Source organism: Heterocephalus glaber, unplaced genomic scaffold, assembly GCF_053883595.1.
Source record: "Heterocephalus glaber isolate CG9 unplaced genomic scaffold, H.glaber_assembly_v1.0 deba00001497, whole genome shotgun sequence".
NCBI classification, from domain to species: Eukaryota; Metazoa; Chordata; class Mammalia; order Rodentia; family Bathyergidae; genus Heterocephalus; species Heterocephalus glaber.
The window spans coordinates 50843071-50869600 of NW_028258320.1; the positions used below are offsets into that span (position 1 = coordinate 50843071).

Sequence of the window (26530 nt, forward strand, 5' to 3'; positions counted from 1 at the left end):
TAATTTTTATTTTAAAGCAATTCTGCTTCCTAATAAAAGCTGATGACTACTTTTTGTCTTTTAGTCGTAGTGAAAAGCAAGTTTCTTCAGTGGATAGCAGGAATTCCAAGAAGAAATTTACCATTTTTTGTAAGCACCTACTGTTGGGATGTTGATTCCATATACTGTACATGTTTGAATATAAATGACCATATTTTGAAAATGGTGGGTATTTTCATTTTTATGAAAATGACTAAGAGCCATGAAGAAGACTAAGAATTCTTCTGAGCATTGTTTTTAAGGATCAAAGTTCTGTAATTATATGAAAAAGCAAAATGAACAACCTGGACAAAATGCAGCATACAACCTTTCTATGTTAATTTCTATCAGTCTCTTCCTCAATATAACAGATGCCTGTTTGATTTGTGTCATTACACCAGTACTTGGCATGCCTATGAGGACACTCCCACAGGTGACATTCAGGTCTGTTATTCTCCAGCCACCTCAACTGGGACATATCCTTATAATATACGTGAAGATTGTATACTTCCCAAACAAAGCCTCTAAGAAAGACAGGAGGTGAGATGAGACCAGGAAATAGTTTATCATGGCCCCAGCTTTATAAAGGTGCATGAAAATAATCATTTAAATTAATGGATATGATCTAGTGAAATGTGTGCAAATGGAAAATTTGAAAACAAGCTCCAGTACTCTTAAGTTTAAAGAATAATTTCTCTAAACATCCAAACAATCTGCTTTTATCTGTTTATTTGGAATTTGGCACCTGTGAGCCTGGGGTTGCGGTTTATCTAGTGGGTATTTACAAGCAGCTGCAGAGTTGCACTGTGAGCCAAATGTGAGGTGGTAGTGTGAGGATTGCACAGGACAGAGGACAGCAGAACTGATGTGGAGAGAGGCTTAGTTCTTCCCTGCGTTGTATAGATTTGCCTTGCTCCTCTAGCTCTGGTGACACTGCCAGCTGAGATTGACAGCAGTGTCTGATGATGAGTGAACAAGTCCTTGTGAGGACACTTTACCCAAGGTGCTGCTGTGGATGTGACCAGGTGAGGTGGCAGCATTTTATGTTTTGGGTTTTCCTTACCTCTCATCTGTCTGACCTCCTGAGTGTGCTGTAAACACAACTGTTGCAATATTCTAAGAGGAAACAGAACTCAGGCTACCTGGAGATATCCTGGAATCTCTCCCTACTATATTCATGCTTCCTGGAGGCTGGACAAGGATGAAGCTGAACTGAGCAGTAGCTCAAGTTCTCCTATTTGTGAGTGACCCTCAGCCTTAGCCCCTCTGGAATAGGTGGTGGGGAGGGCAGTTCCCCACAGCTGGAAGCCATGGCTCTCTCTGCCTTGTTGTGAAGCCCAGAACTCTGTTTTTACCCCAATAACCTACCTGAAATCCTGCATCAAAGTGGGTTGCACATGCATCTGAGGGACGAGCTCTTCAGAACAAGCTGAAACCACAGCACTTTCATTCGACAGACCCTGTGATAGCCACCAAGGCAACTCAGTTTCCTCCACAGGTCCCCAGTGCACAGAGAGTGTTGGGATGAATCAGATGCTGGTCACTGAGTTCCTCATCTTGGGATTCTTCCAAAGCCCTAGCCTGCAAATGCTGTTCTTTCCTGCCTTCCTCCGCCTCTACACAGCTGCCCTTTCAGGAAACTTGCTTATTGTGGTGGCCATCAGTTCCAGCCCAGCTCTGCATACTCCCATGTATTTCTTTCTTACTAACCTGGCCCTGGTGGACATCCTCTGCACCTCCACCATCCTGCCCAAGCTGCTGAGCAGCATGGTGACAAGGAAGACCATCTCCTATGGGGGCTGCATGGCACAGCTCTTCTTCACATGGTCACTGGGGGCTGAGCTGCTGCTCTTCTCAGCCATGACCTATGACCATTATGTGGCCATCTGCCAGCCACTGCACTATAGTGCATTGATGGGGCCCTGGGCATATACATTCCTGGCTGGGGTCGTGTGGGCCATCAGCCTCACCAACACCTCTGTGCACACAGGCCTCATGATGCACCTGCCCTTTTGCAAATCCAACGTGGTTGAACACTTTTTTTGTGAGATCCCCCCACTTCTGAAACTCTCCTGCTCCCCAACTCACCTGAATGAGGTCATGGTCTTTGCAGCGGACTTGTTAGTGGCTGTGGGGAATTTCTCTGTGACAGTCCTCTCCTATGGTTTCATTGTCACCAGCATCCTCCACATCTGGTCTGCTGAAGGCAAGTGGAGAGCCTTCTCTACCTGCTCCTCCCACCTGCTGGTGGTCTCCATGTACTACTCTACTGTCATCTACACCTACATTCGTCCTACATCCAGCTACACACTGAACAAGGACAAGGTGGTGTCGGTCATCTACACATCTGTGGCACCCACCTTGAACCCCCTCATCTACCCTCTGAGAAACAAAGACATCAAAGTAGCACTCAGGAGACTTCTGTCCTGCAGCTGAGCCTGACTGACAGCAGCCTCATCATGGCCCAGGGTGTGAGTATGGTCGGGGGAGGAACAGGTGTGACTCATAAAATAGGACTCAGCATAACTTTTCTAGTTATGCTCTCTGTCACATGTTGCACTCAGGAGAATCCTGTCCTGCACCTGAGCCTGGCCAGAAATCACTTTGGCCCAGTATTTGTGTGTGGTGGTTGGTGTGACTCAGGGCATAACATTTCCTAAAAGGCCATGTCCTGTTTTTTGAGGACACATTCTATGTAAATGAGTTGGGAACATTCTGACAGTGGTGTACTTTGGACTTTGGGGAAGCCCCTGACCTCTCAGACATGGGATGATTGAGGGAATGTCCCATGTGACTTTGAAAGGCAAGCACAAAATAAATTTAAGAATTCATCAAAAGTGGTCAGAACCCTTTCACCATCCCTGTCAGCTCTGTCTTCCATAAGACAGGGGTTTTTGGTGAACACCACTTTGTGACTGTCATGTATGTTGACAGCTAAGGGTGTCTTTCCCTTTAGGGATAGCTTGCATGTGTTCAGGGTGCTTGGGGAAATGAAAGAGGTTGGGGATTTTAGGAGAATAGATCTTTCCTTTAAGCAAAGTCTCTAAGAATGATCTGCTCTTAATTTTGAGCACCTTGGAAAGAGATAGTTTGACAGTGCTCTCACCAAGTCTATGATGTGAACATTCTGTGGAGCAGTCTGAAGTGGTCAAAGGTTTTTCATCCTTATGTCCAGCATCCACCAACAACATTGGCCAGCTGCTTCCCTGTCAACACTGGCCCGGCTCAAAGTTTGGGCCCCAAGGAAAGCTCTTTGTGGGCCATGTCTTTACTCTTTCTACAGAGATGTAACTAGCAGGGCTGGTTGTATGAAATAGGAACTTGTAGTTGAGACAATGCAGGCAGAAGGGGGACTCCTTGGGGTAATTGGGCTTTCAGTCCTTTTGAGGTGGCTGATTTCTTGGAACAAATCCTCATAGGATCCAGAGACTCAAGCTCATCACTGTTGGCTGGTAGCTATGACTCCTGGACTCAGGGTCCTGGGTCTTGTCTTGAATTGATCTTAAAGTAAAACCTGAGGTGATCTGTTGGCTTGTTTGTCCCACCTATATTGGTTTTTCTGTCTCTCTCCAATTTTAACTTGTCTTTTTTCATAGAGACTATAGTCTCTTGGCTGGCATAGTCACTGTCTTGTATTCTTATTCCTGTACGAGGCACATGGAAGCCTCTCAGGAAACTGACCAGTTGACTGCCACAATGGAAGAAGGATGCATTGATTATTTTCATCAATTAGACCTAGTTTTGGAAAGGGCATCAGAGCCATTTTTGTGGCATTATTGTTAAAGGAACCATGACATCTCTATTTTTCCCTAATTTGAAACACAGCTGATTCCTGTGGGCAAGGGCATTTGAGTGATGGTGATTGAAAGAGTTTCCAGTGCAATCTTGGGGCCTCTGAACCTTGCCCAGGAGGATGGCAAGGGATGGTTTGTCACTTGAGTCTTACTGAGGATGATTCTAACCACACATAGCAGGACTTGGAATACTGAGTGTGATTGCATTGCCTGCTTTGCTTCTCTGATCCCAGGGGAAGAGGGCCTGCTAGAAGTGCTATCAGCAATGAAATCTGAGGTCAAAATTCAGTACAAGGTCTCTCCCTATCACTCTAGTGTAGAGGGAAGCAATCTGCACTGAGGTGAGCATCCATACTAATTGAATGGGACCCCTGCACAGGGAATCCTTAAGGTGGATCACACTTCTAACTCACATGTACACCTGCTTTCTCTTGATTCCTATGTAACAATACCCTATGGAAGAATCAGGTGATTGTCTTTCATTGCATGTATATATTTTCTGCTACTGAATTTAGAAAATGGAAATATGCATAAAGGAGATGATTGGAAAGCAAAACACTTGTAATTCTATCCAGAGGTAGCATTCATTAACCACTTACCATTCCAATTATTTAAATACAGGATGATAAAACAATTATATATTTTCTGTTAATGTTTATAAGATAGTATAACAGGAAATATAAAAATGACAATTTCATCAAATTTATTCAGTACAATAATTGGGTTGAAATGACACCTGCCCGAGTGATTCTTGAGATAGTCAATATGTAAACAAATTTGCTGCCCTAGCGACACTCAGGGCAAACTGTTAATTAGCTACTATTCCTGAGTCTTTCATTCCTTCTTATGTGGGTAGTTGTGCACACAAATAGACTTTCATAAATATGGAGTTGTAATGTACATGTTATTTTGTGTCCTGACTCTCAGTTGAAAGAATGTCGTGTGATTTTTCCCAGGTCATTACAGACTTTACCAACTCAATATCTGCTGGAATCTTTGTATTTCATCAGTATTAAGGTATGCTGATCCCAGTGGATCCCTTACCTCAGACTCTCACCCACTGAAATGTTTGATGTCTCCTCTATACAATCCCCTATATTCAAACCCTCAGCAAACCTTATTCTTCTTTTTATTACTTTAGGTAAAAATGTTGTGTTATAAGATATTTAGCAAAAGGGTGATTAGTATCACATTAACCTTTATAAGTTCAAAATCCAAAAAATATGTTTTAATAACCACAACTATTTCAAGTACTGGAGTGTGGTCTAAACAATTAAGAAACTATAAAGGATTAAAATATTGAAACATTTGAGTCCATATACAGATTTTTCCTGCAGAAAGTTCATGATCAGGAGTGTATAGAGCAGCTAGAAGTCATTATTAAACCACAGTTTTGTTAAGGTATCAGAGGCAGAGATGCCATGATGGCAGGTGGGATCTAAGGATGGGCATCTCAGAAAGAATAGGGAATGATAGGGGCCAGGATCTTCTAATCATTGGCTGATACCTGAACTGTGGGCACTCAAAGGAGATAATGGAAAAATCATGTCTGGAAGGAAAGGTTAACAGTTATTTTAACAACTTCTCAGAATGAGAGAGATTAAATTTGAAACTGAGTCTCCCCCAATGAGAGGGGCTTGGTAACACCTTAGGATCTTCATTATAAAAACCTATAAAATTTCACACCTCAGCACTAAAGCCAAAGTCATAAGACTAAGGCATTTTCCTTAAAACTAATGTTAAAACTAAAACCCAGGTATGTTTTAACAAATTGTAACATTAAACCCATGACAAAGTATAAAATTGACTTCTTTAGATTCATTAGTATATAACTGCCTGCTAGAAAAAAAATTTCCAATTTTAAGAGAAATGTTGCAAAATCATAGCCTTTATGAAATATCACTGATAATGTCTAATAATAAATTATTAGTAAATAAACAATAAAATAGCAAAATGTGACCCAGAGACATAAATATAGCTGGGAGACTTTGAGAGGAGCAAGGTATTGGCATGATCAAACAATTACTTTAGAGTAGGTATTGTTAAGATTTTCAAGAACTTAAAGTGAAATGTGTTCATAATTAGGAATGGATGACAAATCCCAGTAGAGAAATAAAAATTAGCAACAAGAGCAAATGTAACCTCTTGAAGTGAAAGATTCACTAGACAGGACTAATAGCAAGTTAGACAAAAAAGAAGGGGCCAGCAAACTTGAAGAAATATTAAAGGAAATTGTCAAAAATAAAACACTCCCTAAGTATGAACAAAATGAACACAGTCTCTGTGGCATATGGGCATCAAGAAATCTAATCCATGTATAATTGGGATGTCTGAAGGTGAAGAGAGAGAAATAGGATGCTCAAAATATGCAAAGAAATAGTAGCTTAATTTTGCATACTTGGAAAAGAAAACTTCAGTGTACAGATTTAAGAACTTCAGGTGTATTCAGGAGCAGGAAATCCAAAGAAGGTACACAACAGCCTACCATAATCTAACTGTTAAAAACCATAAATAAAACATTTCTCCTACATTTTCTTCTAGTACTTTCAAGATTCTGGCTCTTACATTTAAATCTTTCATGAATTTTCTATTGGTTTTCTTTATATGATGAGTAATAGGTATCTAATTTTATTCTTCTACATAGAAGTATCCAATATCCTTTTACATTGAATAGATTTTTCTTTCCTCAATGTGTTTTCTTGTTTACTTTGTTAAAAAATGTGTTGGCAGGAGATTCATGGATATACGATTGGATTCTCCATTCTGCTCTCTTCATTTATGTGTCTGACTTTTGCCAATACAGTGTTGTTTTGGTTATTAAAGCTTTGTGGAACTCTGAAATTAAGGAGTATGACAACTCCAGCTTTGTTCTTTTTGCTAATGATTCCTATGGCTATTTGGGTCTTTTGTGATTTTATATGAATTTTTGTATTTTCTTCTTCTTCTTCTATGGCAAATACTCTTAGAATTTTGGTAGGGATTGCATTGAATCTGTAGACTACTTTAGGCCTTATGGACATTCTGATAATTTTAATTGATTCAATTTATAAGCCACGGGACACTTTTTCATATTGCAGTGTCCTCTTCAATTACTTTCATCACTGTTTTATAGTTTTCATTGTAGATATCTTTTACTGGTTAAATTTTTTATTAGGTTTGTGATTTTGGTAGTATTGTAAAGGGGATTGCTTTCAGTTTTTAAACTTTTATTTTATTGGTACATTTTAGGTATATAATATAATTACATTCATCATTGGAAATTTGCACCTTTACATAATCTCTCTTGGTTCTTATTTTCCCCCCTTCATCTGCCCTCCCTTCAACCTCTCCCTTCCTACCTATTTACAAAGACTTTGTTTCCATTTTTCCATTTTCTCATATTAATTCCATTCCCTTCTTTCCTTTCCCCTAGCCCTCCCACTTCCTCTTCCCCTTTGCCCACTTTCTTCCTATTTCACATTATCTATTATACCTTTTAGTCCTTACACTTTCAGTTTTCCACACCAGAGAAACTATTCAGCATTTACACATATATGTTCTATTTATTTCACCTAAGGGTATAGTCTCAATGTGCATCCATTTACCTATAAATGTTTCTAATTTCTCATTTTTTATGGATGAGTTGCACTGCATTTTATTTTATAAAAACACATTTTCTTTATCCAGTCTCCAGTTAATGGGCATTTGGGCTGTTTTCAAGTTTTAGCTAATACGAACTGTGATGCTATGAACATGGGTGCACATATATCAGTGTGGTATTATTCTTTCAATTCTTTGGGGAAGATACCCAGCAGGGGAATAGCTGGGTCAAATGGGGCTTCCAGTCCTAGTTCTTTGAGGTATCTCTATACTGATTTCCATAGTGGTTGCACCAGTCTACACTCCCACCAGAAGTGGAGCAGGGTTCCTTTTAACCCACAGCCCTGCCAGCATTTGTTTTTGGTTGATTTCATGACAGTAGCCATTCTTTCTGGAGTGAGGTCAAATCTCAGTGTTGTTTTCATTTGGATCTCCCAAATGATCCATGATGTTGAACATTTTTTCATATGTTTATTTGCTATTTCTACTTTTTTGTCTGAGAAATGACTGTTCATTTCAGATCCACATTTTTGGACTGGGTCTTTAAATTTGGGCAGTCTGATTTTTTTAAAGTTCTTTATAGATTCAAGATAGTAGACTTTTGTCTGAGGAACAGAAGGTGCAGATTTTTTTCCACGTTGTGGGTTGTTTCCTCACACTGGTGGTGGTTTCTCTTGCTGTGCAGAAGCTTTATAATAAGAAGACACCCTACTTGTTGATTGTTTGTGCTAGCTCATGGGTAACTGAGGTTTTGTTCATAAAATCTTTTCCTACACCAGTGTCTTCAAGAGTTCTACCTAATATCTGTTCCGGCTGATTCAGCATTTCTATTTTAATATTTAGATCTTTAATCCATTTTGATTTTAGTTTAGTGCATGGTGACAGATATAGGTCTAGTTTTAATCTTTGGCAAGTTGAAACCCAGTTTTTCCAGCACCATTTATTAAAGAGGCTATCTTCCCTCTAGTGAGGGTGTTAGGCACCTTTGTTGAAGATGAGGTAGCTGAGTGTGTCTGGAGTTGTTTCTGCATCTTCTAATCTGTTCCACTGGTCCTCAGGTCTGTTTCTTTGCTGTTTTTATCACAGTGTTTTTGCAGTATAGTTTCAAGTTGGGTGTTGTGATACTCCCTGCCATATCTCTTTTTCCTAGAATTGCTTTTGCTTTTTTGGATCTCATCTTGTTGCTTTATCAAGGTCAGTGAAGTATGCTGCTGGGATTTCAATTGGGATTGCATTGAATCTATGTAGCAATTTTGAAAGTATGGCCATTTTCGCTATGTTGATCTCTTCTACCCAGGAGCAGGGGATGTCTGTCCATTTTCTGATATCATCTTCAATCTCTCTTTTCAGAGTGCCATAGTTTTCAGAGAAGAGGTCTTTGATTTTTTTTTGTTAGGTTGATTCCTAGGTATTTCAGTTTTGTGGATGCTACTGGGAAAGGAATTGTTTGCCCTATTTCTCTCTCAGTGAGTCTGCCATTCATGTAGAGGAAAGCTATTGATTTTTGTGTGTTGACCTTGTAACCAGCTACTTGACTGAATTGGGTTATTAAGTCTAGAAGACTTTTGGTGGAGTTCTTGGGGTCTTCTATATAGAGTATCATGTCATCTGCAAATAATGACAATTTGACTTCTTCATTTCCTATCTTTATTCCTTTTATTTCTTTCTCTTGTCTAATTGCCATGGCTAATGTTTCCAGAACTATATTGAACAAGGGTGGTGATAGTGGACATCATTGCCTTGTTCCTGATTTTAGTGTGAAGGATTTCAGTTTTTGACCATTTAGTATGATACTGGCTGTTGGTTTTACATGGATGGCTTTTATCAATTTGAGGTAGAGACCATCTATTCCAATTTTTTGTAGGGCCTTTATCGTAAATGCTTGTTGGATTTTGTTAAATGCTTTTTCTATGTCTATGGAGATAATCATACGGTTTTTGTCCTTGGCTCTATCGATGTAGTGTACTACATTGATTGATCTGCATATTTTGAACCATCCTTGCATCCTTGGAATGAATCCCTGTTGGTCAAGATGTATGATCTTCTTGATGATCTTCTGCATTGTATTTGCCAGTATCTTATTAAGGATTTTTGCATCTATGTTCATTAGTGAGATTTACCTATAGTTCTCTTTTTCAGTTGGATCTTTCTCTGCTTTGGGGATCAAGGTGATGCTTGCTTCCAGGAATGAATTTGGGAGTATTGCTTCCCTTTCAATTTCATTGAAGAGTTTAAACAGTGTTGGCAGTAGTTCCTCTCTAAATGTCTTGTAGAATTCAACAGTGAAGCCATCAGGACCTGGGCTTTTCTTTGTATTTTCATGTAATTTTCTGTTAATGTAGGTAAATAGGATTGATTTTCATACATCAATTTTGTATCCTGCAACATTATTGAATGGATTTTTTACATTCTAATAAGTTCTAATAGCTTTTTGAGTCTTTAGAAGTTTTTTCAATATACAATCAGCCAGAGAAAACAGATGTGTTGCATACAAGATAGCAATGTGATCCATATAGGTCAATTTCTTATCAGAAACAAAAAAAAGCTGAAAGACAATGGAAGGATGACTATAGTACTAAAAAACAAATAAACAAAACCTCATAACATGTAATTTTATCTCCAGAAAAATAACTTTTGAAAAAATGATATTGAAGTAAAGACATTTTCAGGTAAATAAAAATTGGTAGCATTCATGCAAGTAGATCTTCGACATAAAAACTGATGAAGACTAAAGGAAATTCATATCATGAAAACATAGGTCTTCAGGAAGTACAAGTGGTCATCAGAAGTTGTAGCTGTATCAGAAAAGACTCCTCGTAAGAGTTTATTCACAATATAATTTATTTCAATAAAATTATAATATTGCATTGTGATGTATTACACAAGCATATATAGAATATACACAACTATATCACAAAGGATGGGGTTGACAGGTGAAAATGTCTTATTTAAAAACCTTTATTTTTGATAGGATGTCATAAACACTAAGTACACACATGCAACAAGCAGATTAAAATACTCTCAGAGGAAAGAAAATTGAGTCTTACAATGAATATTGTATTATTGAAAAAGTAATTAGTAAAAGAGGAATGGAAATAAGAAATAAAAAGTGCTTAAGGAATGTAAAAAGATCTAAATAGTGATTTAAATATAATTGGACTAAACACTTCAGTGAAAAATATTGATATAATATCTAGTATAAAAATAAAAAGCAATATATACTGTATGCTTGAATTACACTTTTTCAATTTTATTTGTTAGTTATTTCTTAATAGTGCTGGAAAAATATATGGCTACTATAGGGCTTGAAGAAACATTTTATAAATATTTAACAACAAAAAAGAAAACTTAGGTGTATTTGTTTAAAATTGAAAGTTGTACACATGTGGATTTGTTTTTTACTTCGTTCATTGTCACCCTCTCCTAATTACTCTAGATATTTGATAAATTTTGCAATTGATGGTACGAGCTCTGTAGCTTGTTATTCTTTCTCAAAATCTATTAAGTTACTCCTTTTCTTTGCACTTTCATAAAAATTTTAAGAATTTCTGTTGGTATTGTATTGATTCTACTGACCTATTTTGGAAAAATTAACATTTTCTTTTATGAAAAAATAAAACAAAATTTCACAAAAATGGGAAGAGAATAACAAAAGTTAATACATTGTGTATCATTATCTTCAAAGTACTTATTTCAGTGAACAAGACTAGACCAAAAAATTCTTACGAAAAAGAAACAGATAACACAAAACTTTCTTTTCAATGATCTAAGATAAACTAGTAGTATAAATGAAACAAATCAGCATATATATTACAATACTTTTGAAATAACAGGTAATTTGAGGCAGTATTTAAATTTCTTCCTATTGCCTATTTATTTCTTTTATTTTGTTCTTTATTCATATATATATATATACATATATTTCTCATGTAAAAGAAACCATCGATATTTAAGCTTGTGTGTCTGACTCATTTCTTTAAAATTATGTTCTCAAGTTGCATCTATTTATCTATGAATGCATCAAGTCTATCTTTCTTTTAGTCAGTGGAGTACTCCATTGTATATTTAACAATATTGGTACACGAACATAGACTATCTTTGTTTATTTGAGAATTTAAAGAGACTTTGTTCCTTCTTTAGTACATCTATTCCTCGATATTTGATGGCTTATGCTATTTTAAATGGTATTTTCTTTTTTTTTTTTCCTTTTTTGAGACAGAGTCTCACTTTATCATTCAGGCTGGCCTTGAACTCACTATGTATCCCAGGCTGGCCTTGAACTCATGGCAATCCTCCTGCCTCAGCCTCCTGAGTGCTGGGATTATAGGCATGCGCCACCATGCCCAATGTTAAATGGTATTTTCAAATTTCACTTTCTAATTATCTATTGCTGATATATGGAAACGTAGTTTGTGAAGCAGGCTTGCTGTGGCCTGGTTGCTGATTTGCCTGAGTCTGATGAGACATGGTACACTCTAATGCAACAAGTTCTATGAAATGGATTCACTACTTACAGATAGGCAGATTCTATTTAAATTTCTGTGAAAATATACTAGGAATTTTGATGGGGGTTGCACAAATTTACAGATCACTTGGGTAGTATGAACATTCAAAAAAATTAATTCTTTCTATCTATAAATACAAAATATCTTTCTATTTATTTCTGTCCTCTTCAATTACTTTAATCAGTGTCTTACAGTTTTCAGTGTATAATTTTTTCATTTGCTTGGTTACATTTGTCCCTACACACTTTATATATTTTTAATACTATTACAAATTGGATTGTAAATTTGCTTTTCTGAGAGTCCATTGCTAGTGTATGAAACGTTATAAATTTTCACTTCTTAATTTCATATTCTGCAACTTTAATGAATTTATTATAGCTATCATTTTTGTCCAGTGAGGATGCAGTGAACTTTATTTTTCTTATAATTTTAATTAACTGGTTCTACCCTAACATTTCCATATGTAATTTCTCATTGTTTTTGGATGAAATCTTTAGGATATTCTACAATTAAAATCATGCCATCTGCATAAACCATTTTACTTTTTTCTCACCAGTTTGGATGCATTTTATTTCCTTTTCTTGCCTAATTGCTCAGTCTTCCAGTACTTTGTTGAACAGAAGTGGTGAATTCATTTTTTTCTAGGTGATCTAACTTAGTGGTATGCATTTTCTATAATAATCCCCAAGGGTCCTTTTAACTTTTGAGATGTCTGTTTACTTCTGATTTTATTTATTTGAGTCTTCTTTTTCTCCTTTAATCTAGCTAAAAGTTGTCATTTTCATTTATCTTTTCAAACAACCAACTCTTAATTTCATTGATCTTTTCTATTGTTTTCTATTCACTATTTCACTTATTTCTACTCATCGTTATTCTTTTCTTCCTTCTCCTGATTTTTGGCCTTAGGTTGTCTGTCTTATTTTTCCATTTCCTTGAATTATATAATAGGTTATTTATTTGAAGCTTTTTCTTCTTTTTAATATAGGTATTTATTGCTATAAACCTCCTTCTTTTTTGAAGATTTTTTTTCATCTCTACATAAAAGTCTTTTAAAAGTCTTGTATAATTTTCTGTGCTTTTTTAAATTAAATTCTTTTATTGGTACATTTTAGGTACACAACACAATTACATTCCTCATTGGGAATTGTACCTTTACATAATGCATCCTGGATCATATTTTTTCCCAATTCCTAGACCTCCCTTGACACCTTCCACCTTTCCCTATTTATAAAGAATTTATTTCCATTTTTTCCATTTCTCAGCATTTTTTCTTTCCCTTCTTTCCTTTCCACTGCCCCTCCCACTACATCTACCACTTTGGACCTTTTCTTCCTATTTTGCATTATTGATTATGCATTCTAATCATTGATACATTTTAGGTATACAACATAATGACATTCGTCATTGGAAATTTGGACCTTTACATAGTCTCTCTTGGTTCTTATTTTTCACCCTTGCCCAGCCCTCCCTTCAACCCCTCCATTCCTCCCTATTTACAAAGATTTTGTTCCTATTTTTCCATTTTCTCATATTAATCCCATTCCCTTCCATCCCTTCCCCTAGCCCTCACACTTCTTCCCCTTTGCCACTTTTCTTCCTATTTCTCATTACTTATTATACATTTTAGTCCTTATTTACACTTTCAGTTTCTCACACCAGAAAAACTAATCGGTATTTATACATGTGTGTCCTATTTATTTCACTTAAGAGTATGACCTCAATGTACATCCACTTAGCTATAAATGTTTCTAATTTCTAATATTTTATGGCTGAGTAGTACTCCATTTCACAAGAAAACCCCACATTTTCTTTATCCAGTCTCCAGTTGATGGGCATTTGGGCTGTTTCCAAGTTTTAGCTATCAAAAACTGTGCTGCTATGAACATGGGCGCACATATATCACTGTGGTATGATTCTTTTAATACTTTGGGAAGATGCCCAGCAGTGGAATAGCAGGGTCAAATGGGACTTCCAGTCCTAGTTCTTTGAGGTATCTCCATACTGATTTCCACAGTGGTTGCACCAGTCTACACTCCCACCAGCAGTGGAACAGGTTTCCTCTTTCCCCACAGCCCCACCAGCATTTGTTATTGGTTGATTTCATTATAGCAGCCATTCTTTCTGGAGAGAAATGGAATCTCAGCATTGTTTTCATTTGCATCGCTCGAATGACCAGTGATGTTGAACATTTTTTCATGAATTTATTTGTTATTTCTACTTGTTTGTCTGAGAAATGTCTGTTCATTTCAGATGCCCATTTTTGGATTGGGTCTTTAAATTTGGGAGGTCTGATCTTTTGAAGTTCTTTATAGATTTGAGATAGTAGACCTTTGTCTGAGGAAGAGCAAGTGAAGATTTTTTCCCACATTGTGGGTTGTCTCTGCACACTGCTGGTGGTTTCTCTTGCTGTGCAGAAGCCTTTTAATAAGAAGAGATCCCACTTACTAATTGATTGTGCTAGTTCATGGGCAACTGAAGTTTTCTTCATAAAATGTTTTCCTACACCAATGTCTTCAAGAGTTCTACCTAACTCTCCACCAAAAGTCTTCTAGACTTAATAACCAAATTCAGTCAAGTAGTACAAGGTCCACACAGAAAAATAAATAGCTTTCCTCTACATGAATGACAGACTCACTGAGAGAGAAATAGGGCAAATTATTCCTTTCACAATAGCATTCAAAAAAATGAAATATCTAGGAATCATCCTAATGAAAGAAATCAAATACCTCTTCTCTGAAAACTATGACACTCTGAAAAGAGAGATTGAAGATGATATCAGAAAATGGACAGACATCCCCTGCTCCTGGGTAGGAAGGATTAATAAAGTGAAAATGGTCATACTTCCAAAACTGCTATATAGATTTAATGCAATTCCAATTGAGATCCCAGCAGCATACTTCAGAGACCTCGAGAAAATAATCCAAAAATTCATTTGGAGCAAGAAGAGACCCAGAATAGCAAAAGCAATTCTAGGTAACAGAGACATGGCAGGGGGTATCACAATCCCCAACCTGCAACTATACTAGAAAGCTACGGTGATAAAAACAGGATGGTACTGGCAAAGAAACAGACTTGGGGACCAGTGGAACAGATTAGAAGATGCAGAAACAACGCCAGACACACTCAGCCATCTCATCTTCGACAAAGGAGCCAAACACCCTCACTGGAGGAAAGATAGCCTCTTTAATAAATGGTGCTCAAAAAATTGGGCTTCAACTTGCCAAAGATTAAAACTAGACCTGTATCTCTCACCATGCACTAAAGTAAAATCAAAATGGATTAAAGATCCAAATATTAAAATAGAAACTCTGAACCAGTTGGAACAGAGGTTAGGTAGAACGCTTGAAGACATCAGTGTAGGAAAAGATTTTATGAACAAAACCTCAGTTGCCTGTGAACTAGCACAAACAATCAACAAATGGGATCTCTTCTTATTAAAAAGCTTCTGCACAGCAAGAGAAACCACCAGCAGTGTGAAGAGACAACCCACAATGTGGGAAAAAATTTTCACCTGCTCTTCCCGACACAAAGATCTACTATATCGAATCTAAAAAGAACTTCAAAAGATCAGACCTCTCAAATTTAAAGACCCAACCCAAAAATGAGCATCTGAAATGAACAGACATTTCTCAGACAAAGAAGTAGAAATAGTAAATAAATATATGCAAAAATGTTCAACATCACTGGTCATTCAAGAGATGCAAAGGAAAACAACGCTGAGATTCCACTTCACTCCAGAAAGAATGGCTGCTATAAAGAAATCAAACAATAACAAATGTTGGTGAGGTGGTGGGGAAAGAGGAACCCTGCTCCACTGCTGGTGGGAGTCTAGATTGGTGCAAGCATTGTGGAAATCAGTTTGGAGATACCTCAAAGAACTAGGACAGGAAGTCCCATTTGACCCCGCTATTCCATTGCCTGGGATCTTCCCCAAAGAATTAAAAGAATCATACCACAGTGATATATGTGCACCCATGTTCATAGCAGCACAGTTTGTAATAGCTAAAACTTGGAAACAGCTCAAATGCCCATCAATTGGAGACTGGATAAAGAAAATGTGTTTTTTTATAAAATGGAGCACTACTCAGCCAAAAAAATGAGAAATTAGAGACATTTATAGCTAAGTGGATGCACATTGAGGCAATACTCTTAAGTGAAATAAATAGGACACACATGTGTAAATACCAAATAGTTTCTCTGGTGTGAGAAACTGAAAGTGTAAATAAGGACTAAATGTATAATAGGTAATGTGAAATAGGAAAAAAGGGGGCAAAGGAGAAGGAAGTGGGAGGGCTAGGGGAAAGGATAGAAGGGAATGGGATTAATATGAGAAAATGGAAAGATAGGAACAAAATCTTTGTAAATAGGGAGGAGTGGAGGGGTTGAAGGGAGGGCTGGGCAAGGGTGAAAAATAAGAACCAAGAGAGACTATGTAAAGGTGCAAATTTCCAATGATGAATGTCATTATGTTGTATACCTAAAATGTACCAGTTATTAGAATGAATAATCGATAATGTAAAATAGGAAGAAAAGGTCCAAAGGGGTAGGGGTAGTGGGAGGGGCAGTGGAAAGGAAAGAAGGGAAAGAAAAAATGCTGAGAAATGGAAAAAATGGAAATAAAGTCTTTGTAAATAGGGAAGGGTGGAGGGTGTGAAGGGAGGGCTAGGAATGGGGAAAAAATAAGAACCAAGATGCATTATATAAAGGTACAATTCCCAATGAGAAATGTAATTGTGTTGTATACCTACAATGTACCAATAACAGAATTTAATACAAAAAAAAATTAAAAAATTTAAAAAAAGAGTTCTACCTAACTGCTGTTCTAACTGGTTCAGAGTTTCTATTTTACTATTTAGATCTTTAATCCATTTTGATTTTAGTTTAGTGCATGGTGAGAGATACAGGTCTAGTTTTAATCTTTGGCAAGTTGAAGACCAATTTTTCCAGCACCATTTATTAAAGAGTCTATCTTTTCTCCAGTGAGGATGTTTGGCTCCTTTGTTGAAGATGAGATGGCTGAGTGTGTCTGGAGTTGTTTCTGCATCTTCTAATCTGTTCCACTGGTCCTCAGGTCTGTTTCATTGCCAGTGCCATGCTGTTTTTATCACAGTAGCTTTGTGGTATAGTTGCAGGTTGGGTGTTGTGATACCTCCTGCCATGTCTCTGTTGCCTACAATTGCTTTTGCTATTCTGGGCCTCTTCTTGCTCCAAATGAATTTTTGGTTTGTTTTCTCAAGGTCCATGAAGTATGCTGCTGGGAGCTCAATTGGAATTGCATTCAATCTACATAGCAGTTTTGGAAGTATGGCCATTTTCACTATATTAATCCTTCCTACCCAGGAGCAGGGGATGTCTGTCCATTTTCTGATATCATCTTCAATCTCTCTTTTCAGAGTGCCATAGTTCTCAGAGAAGAGGTCTTTGATTTTTTTTGTTAGGTTGAGTCCTAGGTATTTCAGTTTTTTGGATGCTATTGTGAAAGGAATTGTTTGCCCTATTTCTCTCTCAATGAGTCTGCCATTCATGTAGAGGAAAGCTATTGATTTTTGTGTGTTGACCTTGTAACCAGCTACTTGACTGAATTGGGTTATTAAGTCTAGAAGACTTTTGGTGGCATTCTCGGGGTCTTCTATATTGATTATCATGTCATCTGCAAATAATGACAATTTGACTTCTTCATTTCCTATCTTTATTCCTTTTATTTCTTTCTCTTGTCTAATTGCCATGGCTAATGTTTCCAGAACTATATTGAACAAGAGTGGTGATAGTGGACATCCTTACCTTGTTCCTGATTTTAGTGTGAAGGATTTCAGTTTTTGACCATTTAGTATGATACTGGCTGTTGGTTTTACATAGATGGCTTTTATCAATTTGAGGTAGAGACCATCTATTCCAATTTTTTGTAGAGTCTTTATTGTAAATGCTTGTTGGATTTTGTCAAATGCTTTTTCTGTGTCTATGGAGATAATCATATGGTTTTTGTACTTGACTCTATTGATATTACATTGATTCATTTGCGTATGTTGAACCATCCATGAATCCCTGGGATGAATCTCACTTGATCAGGGTGTATGATCTTCTTGATGATCTTCTGCATTCTGTTTGCCAGTATCTTAGTAAGGATTTTTGCATATAGGTTCCTTAGTGAGATTAGCCTATAGTTCTCCTTTTCGATTGGGTCTTTCTCTGCTTTGGGGATCAGGGTGATGCTTGCTTCCAGGAATGAATTTGGAAATATTGCTTCCCTTTCAATTTCACTGAAGAGTTTAAACAGTAGTGGCAGTAGTCCCTCTCTAAATGCCTTGTAGAATTCAGCAGTGAAGCCATCAGGACCCAGGCTTTTCTTATTTGCTAAGTTTTTAATTACATTTTCAATTTCATTGGTTGATATTGGGTTGTTCAGAATTTTTAGGTCTTCTTCATTCAACTTTGGTAATTCATATGTATCTAGGAATCTGTCCATTTCTTCTGTGTTGTCCATCTTATTGGCGTATAGGTCCTGGAAGTAGGTATTGATGATCCTCTGGATTTCTTCTGGGTCTGTTGTAATTTCACCCTTTTCATTCCTAATTGCATGGATTTGGGCCTTTTCTTTCCTTTTTCTGACATGGTTGGCTAAGGGTTTGCCAATTTTGTTGATTCAAAGAATCAACTCTTGGCTTCATTGATTTTTTGTATCATTCTCTTAGTCTCCATTGCATTGATTTCTCCTCTGATCTTTTTAATTTCCTCCCTTGTATGAGCTTTGGGGTTGTGCTGCTCTTCTTTTTCTAGAAGCTTGAGGTTCAGCATCAGGTTGTTTAATTGGACTCGTTCTGTTTTCCTAATATGTGTATTCACTGCTATGAATTTCCCTCATAAGACAGCTTTCACTACATCCCATAGCTCCTGATATGTTGTATTGTTTTTGTCATTTATTTGAAGGAACTCTCTGATTTCTTCTTTAATTTCCTCTGTGACCCATTGGTTATTCAGAAATGTGTTGTTCAATTTCCACATGTTTATGAAATTTTTCCAGTTTCTTTTGCTATGGATCTCCAATTTTATCACACTATGGTCTGATAATATGCAGGGGATAACTTCACTTCCTTTGCACTTACTTAAACATGTTATATGTGTGAGTATGTGGTCTATTTTGGAGAATAACCCATGTGCAGCTGAGAAGAATGTGTATTCTGATTTTATGGGGTGGAAAACTGTGTAAACATCTGTTAAGTTCATTTGTTCAAGAGTTCGATTGAGTTCTAATATTTCCTTCCTTATTTTTAGTCTAGTTGACCTATCTATTTGTGACAGTGGGGTGTTGAGGTCCCCCACTACAATTGTATTAGTGCCTATATGACTTTTCATGTCCATTATTATTTGTTTTATACAAATAATTGGGTACACTATTGTTTGGTGCACAGATATTTATGATCGTCATTTCTTCCTCTTGGATTGTTCCCTTTACAAGGATGCAGTTTCCTTCTTTATCTCTCTTAATCAGTGTTGGTTAGAAATCTACTTGATCTGCCAAGAGGATAGCTACTCCTGCTTTTTTTGGGGTTCCTGTCCCATGCAGTATTGTTTTCCACCCTTTAACTTTCAGTCTATGAGTTTCCTTTTGAATTAAGTGTGTTTCTTTTATGCAGCATATTGTTGGATTTTGCTTCTTGACCCATTCTGCCAGTCTACTTCTTTTGATTGGTGAATTGAGACCATTAACATTGATGGTCATAACTGAAATGTATTGACTTGCCATTGCCATGACTTTTTCTTTTTGTTGGGTTCTCCCCCTTTCCATTTAATTTCTTGTCATGCCAGATGGGTTCATTCTGCTTTGCTTCCTGGGGTTGTGATCCTCAATGTCTGTTCCTAGGATATTGTGTAAAATTCTTTGGAGTGCTGATTTGGTATTCACGAAGTTCCTAAGGTGCTCTTTGTCATGAAAGTATCTTATTTCTCCGTCAATTCTGAAAGATAGTTTTGCAGGTACATCAATCTGGGTTGGAGGCTGTTTTCTTTTAGGGCTTGGAATATGTCACTCCAAGCTCTTCTTCCCTTGATGATTTGTGTTGAGAAGTCTGCTGTGATTCCACTGGGCTTTCCTTTGTATGTGATTTGTTTCTTTTCTCTGACTGCTTGTAGAACTTTGTTCTTCTGTTGCATTTCTGGAATCTTAACAATTATATGCGTATGTGTAGATTTTTTTTGATCAAGGCTATTTGGAGTCCTATATGCCTCACTTATCTGTATGTCAAGCTCTTTTCCCCTGCTTGGGATGTTCTCTGCCATTATTTCTGTGAAGAGTTTTTTATGTCATCTGCACACTCTCCTGTTTCTTTTTTTGTTTTTTAGAGTAAAGAATTTATTACAGTACAGTACAGTACAGTAAAAGACACATTGTCAATAGCCCTTGTTTAGAACACATGGATCCCATCATTCTGACACTTTCTGTAGCAGTTCTAGAAAGCCTGCAACTTCTGGCTCTTCCCTAAGTCCAAAATAAGCATGAAAGGTAAAGGTTTTGAATGGATTTAGCATATCAAGGCAGGCATTTAGCACAACTAAAGGTTCAAGAAAGAGAACTTCCAGAATTACTTCAGAAAATGGCAGGAATGATGGGTTAAAATATGTCCAAAGCTAGAAGGAGTATTCTGAGGAGGATTAATGGCAATGTGTCTTTTATTGTAGTAAATTTTTTTATTAAATTTTTTTATTGGTACATTGTAGGTATACAACAAAATTACATTTCTCATTGGGAATTGTACCTTTACATAATGCATCTTGGTTCTTATTTTTTCCCCATTCCTAGCCCTCCCTTCACACCCTCCACCCTTCCCTATTTACAAAGACTTTATTTCCATTTTTTCCATTTCTCAGCATTTTTTCCTTTTCCTTCTTTCCTTTCCCCTGCCCCTCCCAGTACCCCTACCCCTTTGGACCTTTTCTTCCTATTTTACATTATCGATTATTCATTCTAATCATTGGTACATTTTAGGTATACAATATAATGACATTCATCATTGGAAATTTGCACCTTTACATAGTCTCTCTTGGTTCTTATTTTTCACCCTTGCCCAGCCCTCCCTTCAACCCCTCCAGACCTCCCTATTTACAAAGATTTTGTTCCTATCTTTCCATTTTCTCATATTAATCCCATTCCCTTCTATCCTTTCCCCTAGCCCTCCCACTTCCTTCCCCTTTGCCCCTTTTCTTCCTATTTCACATTACCTATTATACACGTAGTCCTTATTTACACTTTCCGTTTCTCACATGGGAGAAACTATTCAGAAGTTATTCATGTGTGTCCTATTTATTTCACTTAAGACTATCACCTCAATGCTATAAATGTCTCTAATTTCTTATTTTTTATGGCTGAGTAGTACTCCATTTTATTAACAAAAACCACATTTTCTTTTTCCAGTCTCCAGTTGATTGACATTTGGGCTGTTTCCAAAATTAAGCTATTACAAACTGTGCTGCTATGAACATGGGAACACATATATCACTGAGCCATCTCATCTTTGATAAAGGAGCCAAACACCCTCACTGGAGAGAAGATAGCCTCTTTAATAAATGGTGCTGGAAAAATTGGGCTTCAACTTGCCAAAGATTAAAACTAGACCTATATCTCTCACCATGCACTAAACTAAAATCAAAATGGATTAAAGATCTAAATATTAAAATAGAAGCTCTGAACCAGTTGGAAAAGAGGTTAGGTAGAACCCTTGAAGACATCAGTGTAGGAAAAGATTTTATGAACAAAACCTCAGTTGCCTGTGAACTAGCACAAACAATCAACAAGTGGGATCTCTTCTTATTGAAAGGCTTCTGCACAGCAAGAGAAACCACCAGCAGTGTGAAGAGACAACCCACAATGTGGGAAAAAATTTTCACCTGCTCTTCCTCAGACAAAGGTCTACTATCTCGAATCTATAAAGAACTTCAAAAGATCAGACCTCCCAAATTTAAAGACCCAATCCAAAAATGGGCATCTGAAATGAACAGACATTTCCCAGACAAAGAAGTAGAAATACCAAATAAATACATGCAAAAATGTTCAACATAACTGGTCATTCGAGAGGTGCAAATGAAAACAACGCTGGGATTCCACTTCACTCCAGAAAGAATGGCTGCTATAATGAAATCAACCAATAACAAATGCTGGTGGGGCTGTGGGAAAAGTGGAACCCTGCTCCACTGCTGGTGGGAGTGTAGACTGGTGCAACCACTGTTGAAATCAGTTTGGAGATACCTCAAAGAACTAGGACTGGAAGTCCCATTTGACCCTGCTATTCCACTGCTGGGAATCTTCCCCAAAGAATTAAAAGAATCCTGTTTCTTCATTGACTTCAATCAGTCTTATGTTATTCTTCTTTGCATCATCTAGCAACTGCTGGATGAAGTTTTCATGTTCCCTTATAATTTTGAAGCAATTTTTCTTATCCAGGTCACTAATTGCAATCTTATCTTCTATATCTGAAATTCTGTCCTCGCATTGGCTCATTCTGCTGTGTAGACTTTCAATGGAGTTTTTCATGTCCTGGAAATCTATTTCCATCTGTTTTATGGATTCTGTTTGTTTCCTATGTTGGGATTCCATCATGTTCCTGAGCTCCTGTCTAGATTTATTAATCATGTCTTGCACTAGGAACACAATTTCTCCTGCTATCTGAGAAATTATTTCTGATTTCATTTTTTCCATATCCACTTTTGTTGCCAGTTCAGTGGGTCTAGGTGGTTGAGTATCAGAGTGTTCCATCTCATTTCCCTTTGGGGTTGCTGTAGATGATCTGGAAGTCTGGTTTTGCAATTTATTTATGTGTTTTCTCATTTTGACTGGGGTAGGGGGCTGTTTACGCCTGCAGGGATTACCTCCTCTGAGCTGGGAGAGGTGGAACAGGGGCATGGAGCAGCAGTAGGGATGATGGCCCAAAAGCCCTTTCCTGTGGGCTGGGAGCAGCGGGAGGGATGGTGGCTGGGAAGCCCCTTCCTCTGGACCAGTAGCAGTGGGATGGTGGCTCAGAAGCCCCTACCTCTTGCCTGGGAGTGGCAGGACTCAGTGCAGTGGTCTGGTGGTCCAGTGTCCTCTGGGTCTTTGTACTGTGGAAGCAGGTGGCTGTACAGAGGAGCGGGTGGGGGTGGTGTCCAGTGGATTGTTGCTGGGGCACAGGCTAATTCGGCGTGTTCCACCTGACTCATCCTGTATAATTTTCATTTTGAGTTACTGGTTCTTGTCTATGATTTATGAGTTTTTCTGTTTTCTTTTCATTATTCGTTTCTAGTTTCATCCCATTGTGAGAAGAAAACATACTTGGAATGTTTCTGATGTTATTAAACTTGTTAAGAATTGTTTTCTGACCTAAGAGTGATTTATCTAAGAGATGTGTTTGAAGAGAATGTGTGTCCTTCTGCCATTTGATGCTATGTTCTATAACTCCCAGGTTCATTTAGTCTGAGTGTAGTTCAAATCAAATGTTTATTGATTTTCGGTTTTGATGTTCTATCGTTATTGAATGTGGGATATTGAAGTATCCTACTATTAATGCACTACTCTTCAGATCTGTCATTATTTGCATCATATACGTAGCTTCTCCAATGTTGAATTATATATTTATTCATTTTACATCTCCATTTTGAATTGACAGTTTTATCATTATATAATGACTTTCTACCTTGTTTTTCTCTAGACAGTTTTTTACTTACTCTTTATTTTTTGTTACCTGCATCATCAGTCCTTCTTTTAATTGTCAAATATTGTCTCTTAATTGCAATTGTTATTTTAATTGTCAAAATAATCTTAAAGTATTTGTGGGATACAGTGTAACACTTCAATATTTGTAGACAATGTGCAGTGATCACCTCTTGTTTTTCTGGTTACTATTCTCATGGAGTACTTTTGTAGTCCTTCAGTTACAGCCCATGACTCTTCTTACATCAAGAAAGAGTCTCTTTGAGACAGTATATTGCTGAATCTTCCTTTCTCTTTTTTTAACCCCATTCAATTAATCTACATATTTTGATCATATCATTTAATCCATTTGCATTTGAAGTAATCATTGATAGGTGAGGACTTTCTATTATCACTTTCTTGTTTTTTCTCTTTTTCAATTACTTTATACTCTCTTCCTTTCCTTGTCTTCTTTTGTTAGTTGGTTTTTTATAGTGATTTTCTTTGATTCTTTTCTCTTTTTGTATCTAGTATATATTTTTCCTTTTGTAACATGAAGGTTGTATAAAATATTTTGCAGTTATAACTGTCTTTTAAAACTTGACAACAACGTAACTTCTGTTGCATCCAAACACCTGTACTTTTACTCCCAGTTAATATTTTGTGTTTCTGAAGTCACAATTTACTTCTTTTCATACTGTCTTATTTATTAACAAATTTCTCTCTTCTAACTTTATATTATGGGTAAAGGAAGTGTTCATACCATCATTTCAATGTGAAATTATTCTGTATTTGTCTACATATTTACATTTACCAGTGAGTTTTATGTTTTTAAATGCTTTTATATTATTGTTTAGAATGTTTTTATTCAATTCAAAAAATTCTATTTTTTTTGTAATACAAGTCTGCTGGTGACAAAATTCCACAGGTTTTTAGTTTTTAGTTCCATATGTGTATCAAAATATCACTAAAATGTAAAGTTGTACATATATGAGGTGTACAATTTTGTATTTTATATACATATATGTTGCAAAATAGCCACCATATTCAAACTATTGAACATATTCATTACCTAACACAGTTAACATTGTGTGTTTGTGTGTGCATATGTGTTGAGAAGATTCAATACATGATCCCCATTCTTTTAGAAGTTATACTATACAAAATAGTGTTAACTATTGACACTGTACTAGATATTAGATCTCTGAAAGTATACATTTTGTATAAACTTTGAACTTTTTAGACAACATCATGCCATTTCCCTTTCACTTCACCTCTCCTCCTCTTGACAACCAGCAGCTTACTCTCTGCTTCTATGATTTTGACTCTTTATTTAATTTACGTGTAAGTGAAATTATGCAGCTTCCTCTTTCTTTTCTGTGTTTTGCTTATTTTGTTTAGCATAATGTTCTCCAGCTCTGCCCCTGTTGTTAAAAATGTTAGTATTTCACTCCCATTCATCTCTGCATGCTATGGTTCTGATGAGAGTGTGCAAAGATCCATAAAGCTTGTTTCCTAGACTGGCACTATTGAGAGATGCTATGGACCTTTAACAGGTGGGTTTCATGGGGGTTCTGTAGGTCGTTGGGGTTATTTTCCTGAAAAGGATGGTGGAATTGTATTCTTTTCTTATTTCTCTTTTGATTCTTGCCTCATAATGTAAGTGGTTTGTTTCATCACATACTCCAGCATGATGTGCTATCTTTGCCAGAGGCCCAAAGGTATGGGGATGCCAACATGAACTAGAAATAACCAGAACCATGAGCCAAAATAAAACCCTTATGTGGGGGACAACCCCATTGATTATGCTCAAAGCAAGTTATAAACAGTGCAGGCTATAAAGAATTAACCCCAGAATTGGCTTACTTTAAGAAGTGAGTCTGACCCAAGCATATGATATAACATACAACCGAGGTCAGAGTGACTCTTATCCAAATTCCATTCCCATCCTAACCCAAGAATGCTTTGTCTCTTTTTTTACAAGCCTTGCCTGCATCAGCAACATATCCCTGGCAACCACACATAGCCACCCATTCCAATTCAGCAATGATTATATCACCAATAAATAGTGATGGTTCTAGCTGTTCAGGGCCTTTGCTTGCTCAAGCACTGGTCATCCCAGTTCCCCATCTCTGTCTCTTTAATTCTACATTTTTCTTCTTGCTATGCATCATATCACCAAGGAGGAAATTGGGATCTGCTGCTGGGGTCTCTGATACTCTTTCCTTGGTATTTCATTATAGTGACACAAAGCTGATGAATACATCCTCAAATCTGTAATCATATTTTATCAGTTCATCTGTCAAAGAACATTTACATTATTTCTGTGTCATGGCTATTGTGAATAATGCAATAGTGAACACAAAAATGTAAGTATTTCTTGACAGTTCTGATTTTAATTCTTTTGGGTATATAAGCAGAAATGGAATTATGGGATTATATGGTTTTGTATTTTTCATTTTTGATAAACCTCAATACTGTTTTCCATAATGGCTATTAGTTTATATTTCCACCAGTAGTTCCCTCTCATTTTTAAAAGATAGAATTCTAGATTGGTAGTTTTATCCATTCCAAATATTGATATGGCATCCTACTCTTTCCTGGACCACAAGATTTCTGCTGAGAAATCTGCTTGTAGTATTATTGGGGGGAGGAATCTTATACTTGTGATGATTTGCATTCCCTTTTCTGATTCTAAAACTCTGGCTTTGTGTTTGAATTGTTAAAATTTATTTGTAATATACCTTTGGGTACATTGTATTTATCCTATTTGGAGCCCTTGAATCTGTATGTTTTTTTCCTTCTTCCAGCTTGGAAAAGTTTTAGTTATTATTTCTTTGAATAAGCTTTTTGCCCCTTCTCTCTTGCTTTCCTTCTGAGACACCCATGATGCATATTTTAGTTTGCTTAACAATATCCCAGAAGTCTGGAAGACATTCTTTACTATTTCCATTTTTTAACATTTTTTACTGTGGCTAGAT

At 36.8% G+C, this 26530-nt stretch overlaps 1 protein-coding gene across 1 annotated transcript; it reads left to right on the plus strand.

The window, feature by feature from the left end:
• Nucleotides 1-1542: 1542 nt before the first annotated feature.
• Nucleotides 1543-2454, plus strand: LOC101722830 (olfactory receptor 13G1). The gene has a single exon (XM_004838984.2). The coding sequence runs from the start codon at nucleotides 1543-1545 to the stop codon at nucleotides 2452-2454; it is 912 nt and encodes a 303-aa protein (XP_004839041.2).
• The last annotated feature ends 24076 nt before the right edge of the window (nucleotides 2455-26530 follow it).

Bases quoted from the DNA above. Each gene is read 5' to 3' on its own strand.
- LOC101722830 (XM_004838984.2), top strand. From the start codon at position 1,543: ATGAATCAGATGCTGGTCACTGAGTTCCTCATCTTGGGATTCTTCCAA.